This window comes from Salvelinus sp. IW2-2015, linkage group LG15 (assembly GCF_002910315.2).
Source record: "Salvelinus sp. IW2-2015 linkage group LG15, ASM291031v2, whole genome shotgun sequence".
Taxonomy (NCBI): domain Eukaryota; kingdom Metazoa; phylum Chordata; class Actinopteri; order Salmoniformes; family Salmonidae; genus Salvelinus; species Salvelinus sp. IW2-2015.
The window spans coordinates 16,857,822-16,866,348 of record NC_036855.1 but is presented as its reverse complement, the minus strand read 5'-3'; the positions used below and the strand labels follow the sequence as shown (position 1 = coordinate 16,866,348).

The 8,527-nt window shown below is 43.0% G+C and overlaps 1 protein-coding gene across 2 annotated transcripts in view; it reads left to right on the top strand.

Moving 5' to 3' along the window:
- The first annotated feature begins 284 nt into the window (after window positions 1-284).
- Window positions 285-8,527, top strand: part of LOC111974232 (breakpoint cluster region protein) — a 41,055-nt gene continuing 32,812 nt past the window's right edge. For both annotated transcript variants that reach the window (XM_024001889.2, XM_024001890.2), the window contains exons 1-2: window positions 285-419; window positions 606-2,247. In XM_024001889.2, the coding sequence (XP_023857657.1) occupies window positions 894-2,247 (1,354 nt within the window). In that variant the 5' untranslated portion in view covers window positions 285-419; window positions 606-893. The remainder of the gene's footprint in view (window positions 420-605; window positions 2,248-8,527) is intronic.

Here is an 8,527-nt window from a genome sequence, read left to right as displayed (position 1 = left end):
CTTGTCCGTCTGGATTTGTCTTTTGTACCAGTAGATGGAGACAAATATCATTATTTCAGGCGGTTTGTAGCCTACTTACCGTAATACAACATTTCTGTTTTTAATCTTTCAAAATAGCAAAAGATTAGTCTACATTATTACGTACATAATATAGATAGACCATATAATCATATTTTCCAGAGTTGTTTTGCAGCTTGGCATTATCTTTTGTGCTCTTGACGTGCCTGCGTCTTTAAAACTGGACACATCAAAGTCCCTCCCTCTCTTTTCAGCACCAACTCAATAAAGAAAATGACCAAAACACAGTAACCGTAGCTAGTGTGCGATCCGACGAAGTGTATCTAATGTCTAGTGGGTGTAAGGTTAACGAGAGAACATTCAAACTAACTTTCAATCGGGTGCAGGATAACGAATTACCGGTAACATTAAAAACAGCTTTTACACTGGAAATGTTTAATTGTTCTTGGACTTTCACTAAATCATTGAATGGAACTTCTGGATAGGACAGTGCTTCTGCTTTTACGATGAATGAAGAATAATTGTTTGTGACCGACATTACAGAAGATATGGAAGGACACTTATTCTTTGTTATTCTTTTGTTGCAGGTATCTGAACTGGCTCGTTTTGACAACAGGCCTCATGTCATTCTCACTGGTGCCCGTAAACACTCGATCTGACTATAATATAATGTTGCATGTTAAGTAGACATTTTTTTTGCATGAGTCTTATGAAAAATGTATTCAGTCAGTGGAGTGTGGAAATAGCTTTTAATGGCCATTATAAGTCATGCTTTAGAAATTATTTTGATTGGAAACGTATCATATAGTTTAGTAGAAACTTAGTTTCTACTCTATTACTATATTCTCAGTGTACTAGGTAAAACAAAAAAAACTATGGTTGAACCAGTAGGTTTTGTGGAGGCTTGGAAAGCCCAGTTCCCTGAGTCAGACGCCCCAAGCATGGAGCTGAAATCATTGGGTGATATTGAGCAGGAGCTGGAGAAATGCAAGTCATCTATCAGGCAGCTGGAGTTAGAGGAAAACAAAGAGCGCTTTCAGATGATCTACCTGCAGACGTTACTGGCCAAGGAGAGGAAGGCTTATGATGGGCAGAGATGGGGCATCAAGAGGATGTCCCTAATGAATATTGGAGACCAATCCAGTGTTTCAGACACCCAGACATCCCACATAGATGAGGAGCCTACAGTGGAGGAGCAGCCAAGAGAGGCAGTAGACACAGGGAACTATAAACAGTATCCAGAGGGAGAGGTAGATGGGGTGACTCCCTCCGAACAGAGGGGTGAGTTGTCCCCCCATATGCCTACTGTGGGTCCCCCAGACACCGATCTGGACAGGGACAGGGTGGGCATGAGCTCAGTAGCAGCACTGAGGTCCAACTTTGAGCACATCAAGAGAGCCAACTCTCACACGGCAGGAGATGGGAAAGGGGTTGGTGGAACAGAGAGACCCTTTTACGTGAACATGGAGTACCACCATGAGAGAGGCTTAGTGAAGGTCAATGACAGGGAGGTCTCAGACAAGATCAGCAGCCTGGGCTGCCAGGCCATGCAAATGGAGCGGAAGAGGTCCCTGCACTCTCTACCTGGGAACCTATCCACTGCGACGGGGGAGATCCGCAAATCTGTCCTCCGAGGCAGATCCACAGAGGGCGGCTGTGGCTACAATGGGCTGTATGATGATGCAGCAGAGGTGAACCCACATTTCTTCAAGGACAGTGTGATCCGTTCCAATGGGGGGAGACAACCGGCAGACTGTCAGCCCTACACCAGTGTGTATGTCGGGGGGATGATGGGGGAGGGGAGGATCATCCACATCAGGGACCACAGTGTGGAGGAGGACTCCCACCTCACCTGGCCAAGGCGCTCCTACTCACCTGGGAGTTTTGATGATGTTGGGGGCGGCTACACCCCAGACTGCAGCTCCAATGAGAACCTAACGTCCAGCGAGGAGGACTTCTCCTCTGGCCAGTCAAGTCACGTGTCACCAAGTCCCACAACCTATCATATGTACAGACCGAAGAGCCGCTCTCCGTCCCAGATTTCCCAGCAGTCCTTTGACAGCAGCAGCCCCCCCACCCCTTTGTCTCAGAAACGTCTGAAGCAGCAGGTGTTGGTGTCCGAGGCCTCCATCGTGGGTGTCCGTAAAACAGGTCAGATCTGGCCCGACGATGGGAACTCCACTACATCTAGTAGGACCTCGCATGACAACAGTCTCCATGGAGATCTGGGTAGGTCTGCAAGGACATAGTCTCTGTCCTTTTGTAATCAAGATATTTTCTATCCTCTGTTTTCATTTCCATTTGATGAGACACTGTATAAAAGCACGAGAATTGTTAATGCACCCTAGGGCTCAATAACCACTACCGTTTCATGTTTATTAGAGATGCCTGTACTTGCCCTAACCTAGACCTCTCCTCAAGCACGGATGTGCTTACAGTATATGTGCACCTGCAACATGTCGAAGGAAAAGAAGGAATTATTTAGATCTAGTGTACCATGCATCTGCCAAGAAGTTTTCCATATGAATACATTAAACCATTAGCACAGCCCAACCATTGCAAAGCACCCTAGTGCTTGTGTGGTTCTTTGTAGATTGTACGACTGTTTTGTTTTCACTTTGTAAACATGCCTGTCCCCCCCCCCCCTCTGCTCTCCTATTGAGTGGACTAGTGCTCTTGTGGACATGCCCTGATTGAGACAGTGCTTGCCCTCAAGCTGCCCAGTCGCTCGGCCCTGTCCACCCAGAGTGTTTTTGTGTCAGCACACATCAACATTGTTGTCCTTGTCTAGGAGTAATTCACTTAAAAGGGTTTGTGTAGCGTGATACATTTAGGGAGGCTCTTTGTTGGGGGTGGGGAGGGAAAGGGCTGATAACTCTCACTAAAAAGAGGATGGAGGGCTCATCGTCACATGGCTTCCCATCAACATTTCAGTCCTCAGTGTTTCCTGTTGTGATGTGTGAACACAATAGGAGGGTCACTCATGTAGAGCGTATTGACACTGCAACAATGTTTAAGTGGGATAGGGTGGTACTAGGTACTGCAAGGACAGAGAGAAGAGAGTGAGTTCAATGCAAAATATTTATTAAAGCATCAATACATGACAGGGTGTATTTTTTATAAAACACTTTGTTCCAGACAGCTGAGGAAAAACAAACAAAAATATGTTCTCCCTCCCTCTCTTAAGCATATGCTTAACTGCTTTGATCTGGTCTTGAAAATATTATTTTGGTGGAGATGAAAAAAGCCAAATGATGATTTCCTCTTCGTTAGTCTTTAGAACTGATTTCCTTAGCCACAGACTGCCAGGGAAAGGTCACGATTTGATGTGCTGTCTTCTTCCCTGTGTTGTTCTTAGTCTCTAAACGAACAGTCATTGAGATATTTTTGGTTGCTCAGGTCTATGATGACTCAAATAGGTATAGACATGTCTAAGTGAATGGCTGACTCAATGCCACATATTTCCTAATATCACATGATTTCACTGAAGTCATAAAAGCAGACTGTCGGTTGTAGTAAATCAGTCAGGGTCATTCATTGTCTTCCATTTCCGACACGCTAGGCTTAACTAATAAAAGCTATGATAATTCATATGAGAAGAGCAGAAAACTTTTTTTTGGTAGCAATTGTTGAGAATAGGCTGTTATGAAAGGTGATAGGCTGGAAAGCATAGGATTGTAAACCAAACGTGCAATGAACAAGCAAATAGTCTGGGAAATAATCAGCATGAGAACGGTAAGCCAGTGTGTGGCTCTTCTGACAAAGTCCACAAGTTTATGAGACTTGTGGTCAAATATTTAGCTTTATGACAGTGCAATAACACTGTAATGTGTGGTTTTCCACATTGTCTTACATTTGATTGTTTCTTCACAATAACACCTATTTACCAATGCAGCTTGAGCTGTAGAAAATAGGGAAAGCGGCTGTCAGATACAGAGAAAGTTGCGATTGCCGCAGCTTTCTGATTAAATGTCCAGCAAAAACATTGCTGAGCCTGTCCCTGGAGTGGTTGTCTTAGTTAAAGGCCATGCTGCTGAGGTAACGGTCCTGCTGCAGGATCACTTCATGCAAACCGTGCTTTGTGGATTAACAGAGATCTGGATTTATTTTCTAATGTCGTAGGAACATTATTGCATACATTGCTGGATCAGTGCTGTGATAAGCAGTAGTTTTGAGGCGAGCATGACAAACTGCTGTCCTCTGTTGTGGGCACTGACTTTTAGAGAGTGTGGGAAATGTCATTTTTTGATTTATCATAAAACTCCTTGCAGCATTCAATAAATTCCATGTAATCTGCGAAAGCGATTTTATAATGACAATGTTATAAAGGGCCACTGTGCTCTAGTTACGTAAGCGTTCTGGTGAATATTTACTGTAGCTTTAGGAGGGTTCATATGTTCCTTTCAGATGGCACTGCCTTCATTTTAATTAGTTAAAGTTGCAATATGTCATTGCTACATTTTAAGAAAGAGAACAACTCAGCGATGTGTTTTTTTTTCTGTGACTGTATGAGCAAACAGCCAGTCAAACATGGGGTGGCATTGACTACCCGGCAGACCTCTAGTGTTTTACTGTCTGGCATTGTGGCATACTTTGGGTCTGCCTGAGGAGGAGGCACAGCGCTAGTATTGGGTACAGTACTGAATGGCATGAATGGGCCTCTGTCCTTGCCACACTGACTCTACAAACCCTGCTACACCTCCCGCTTGTAATCTTCGGAAAACAGCCAGTCTAAAATGTACAAATCTCTAAGGTCTCTTTTTCCTAGAATAGCCTAGGAATTGGAGAATGAGCACCAGTCTCCTCATATGTGGAGATCTAGACCAATTGTCACTCCTGGCTGTGAATAGAGCTGCTGATTAGCTGTGAATAGAGCTGCTGATTAGCTGTGTGGCTTAATGGAAGCCACTTCTATGGTTTGTCTGCTTTGCTATAGTTAATTATCACTATAACATAGGCATATGCCAGTGGCCAGGACTTTGACTCATGGCTAATCATGAGTATGTTATATGAAGGTCTACTGGGGATTGTGTTGTTAGAATGTCTGCACTTTGAGTGAACCTGTGCCAGGCCAAGAGCAGCTTCCACTTAATATCAATTAGACAGGTCTGTATGTCTCATTTGACACTAATGAAAAGCTTTCACTCAGGCGGTCTGATAGTGGTCCTATCTGTCTGCGTGTCTGGCCTCAGTCCAGGGCTGTATTTGCAACCACAGGAGAAATCACAGAGGCGGTGGTGGCGAACCCTCCAGGTATACGATCCAATCTTGAATATTTCAGAGCTCCTGATGAAGCTCACACGGTTTCTTTTTTTGTACCTGAATGTCAACATTCTGAGCTTTTAGTGGTTAAGGAAGCAACAATTATTTAACCTCTCCCTCCCATTGAGTTTACATACAAGATACGTGTCCAACAATTTAGATGAAGTGGGGCCAGCACAGAAAAGGGAAAGAGCTCTTGTGCACCCTGAGTGAGCTCTGTGTTTAGTGTCACCTGTCCTCTCGGGTGGGTGACTTGGTAAAATGGTACAGAATGGAGTGTGCCTGGAGAGCTGGCAGGGGATCATAGCAGCAGGCCAGGGACCTGCCAACTGCAGTCAGATGGAGCGAAGGGACAAACACACCATTAATATCTCTCAAATAAGCAGGCCCTATCCAGTTCAAGTTACACCAGCATAGGAGTTAACGGTTGGGCAGTAGCCTACTTGGCGCTATTTCAACCCTTAACTCTGAAACATGAGAAATACTGTCAGATTGAATAGAACATCTGAAAGTATTTGTGTCTACCCCAGGCTGTTTTCCATATCCATATATTTTCTTACAGATAATGGTAAAAATGCATGAGAAATGTTTGATCTTTTGGCCCTCCCTCCAGGCCTCCTTCTTCTCTCTAATCCTCCCTRGTGCTCTGTCTCCTGGTCCCCTGGTCTTAGCTCCCTTTACAGGTCCTATTCAAAGGGCCCTCTGTGCTGCTGGCTGGCAAGCCACGTGTTTATGGAATGTTTCAGCTGCTTGTGGGGTGTGGGGGAACACAGCGATGGTAATGTGCTATATGAGATGAGCTCACCTCTGCACAAACAGCCTGGGCCATGTTAGACAATAATTAGTTTGTGGATGTTGCTTCTGGCAGACAGTACTATTTCATGTATTTACTTCAACAAGATGTACTGTAGAACAAATATGCATATCCACAAGCATGAGTCCTTAAGAAGATTCCTCCTGGAAGCTAAACAGCTTTTCTTGAAATTGCTCTGAAAGCACAATTATAGGGAATAATCATGTTTAGTTCCTGGTCTTTGCTCCCATTTCCTGGTTGTCCACAGTGCTGAGAGGAAAAGCCTCTAAACCTGGCCTTCTGTGTGTCCAACTCTTAGACTGTCTCATGTGAGTGCATCTGTTTGGGTTGAATTGTGTGTGTGTGTGTCTGCAATCTGTTTCTTGTGGTTTATTGGAAAAAAGAAGATAAGAGACACGGTGTGTGAGATCTGAATAATTTATGATATGAGGGGAAAACACATTTTGTGTTGGTTGCCTCTTTTCTCTCCCTCTTTTTCAGCTAGTATCACACCCTCACTGTATCAGTCAAGTTTGTGTACGCACCAGTCAAAAGTTTYYACAACCCTACTCATTCAAGGGTTTTTCTTTATTTMGACTATTTTCTACATTGTAMAATAATAGTGAAGACATCAAAACTATGAAATAACACATATGGAATCATGTAGTAACCAAAAAAGTGTTAAACAAATCAAAATATATTCTTCAAAGTAGCAACCCTTTTTGCCTTGACAGCTTTGCACACTCTTGGCATTCTCTCAACCAGCTTCATGAGGTAGTCACCTGGAATGCATTTCAATTAACAGGTGTGCCTTGTTAAAAGTATATTTGTGGAATTTCTTTCCTTAATGCTTTTGAGCCAATCAGTTGTGTTTTGGATGATTTGGACTGCAGAGTGAAAGAAAAGCAGCCAACAAGTGCTCAGCATATGTGGGAACTCCTTCAAGACTGTTGGATAAGCATTCCATGTGACTACCTTATGAAGTTGGTTGAGAGAATGCCAAGAGTGTGCAAAGCTGTCATCAAGGCAAAGGATGGCTACTTTAAAGAATCTAAAATCTAAAATATATTTTGATTTGTTTAACACTTTTTTTGGTTACTATATGATTCCATATGTGTTATTTAATAGTTTTGATGTCTTCACTATTATTCTACAATGTAAAAATAAAGAAAAACCCTTTAATGRGTAGGTTTGTCCAAACMTTTGACTGGTACTGTTTATGCTGTAGGTCACAGACTGGAGCAATTATTGAACCTTGATATTCTGTTATACAGAGCATTACTGTGACCACCCTGAGCTATTTCAACACGCTGATTAGTAAGTGTGGTGGGCTGGGCAACTGAGTTCTGACCTACACTGCTCAATGGTGGTGCTAATTTTAGGCTGTCCCATAACCGATCTGAGCAGAGCTGGTGGGCCTCACTACTCCTACTGGGCCTGTGGTCGGGCTCCCTCCCACTTCAACAGGGCACTTCAGATGTGCCAGAATGTGCTGATGGTTGGTTGGCTCGCACTCTGCTGATCTGCCAAAACACCCAGTCAGCTTCTTTCAGGGCTGCAGTGCCACCGCCCCGTTGCAGGTGCCACGTTTTCAGACCTGTTTCTTTTCAACCTGATGGGTGAAGCTCAATCYGAGAGAAACCAGATGTGCTGAAATGAAGTCTATGCAGTACTGAAAGATCCACTCCACCCAACCCATCCCTTCCTGTGTTAGCTGTGAGGGATGAAAAGACCCCTTCGTAGTAGTGGGATTGAAGTGCAACTCTTTGTAGGCTGAGGATTAGTAAAGCAGATTTGTATTGATAAACCTGTATAACTTTCTATTTGTACATTCCATACATGCTGGATGGTAAAAGCCATTGTAACACTTGTTTCCTCTCGGTTAGCTGACAGCTGTCTCTCCAGTGATCACACGATCAGGATGAGAATCCATTTAGTGGAGGCAGAAAGTGTCCAAACCTCTTAACAGCATAATAAATAAAAAAATTAGAAGGTGCCATATCTTTTCTAATCTATAAACATGCTGTCAGAGGTGACAGAGACTGTCATTGTGCTACACTCAATTAGAGGTCGACCGATTATGATTTTTCAACGCCGATACCAATTATTGGAGGACCAAAAAAAAGCCGATACCGTTTAATCGGCGGATTTAAAAAAAAAAAAATGTATTTGCAATAATGACAATTACAACAATACTGAATGAACACTTATTTTAACTTAATATAATACATAAATCAAATCAATTTAGCCTCAAATAAATAATGAAACATGTTCAATTTGGTTTAAATAATGCAAAAACAAAGTGTTGGAGAAGAAAGTAAAGGTGCAATATGTGTCATGTAAGAAAGCTAACGTTTAAGTTCCTTGCTCAGAACATGAGAACATATGAAAGCTGGTGGTTCCTTTTAACATGAGTCTTCAATATTCCCAGGTAAGAAGTTTTAGGTTGTAGTT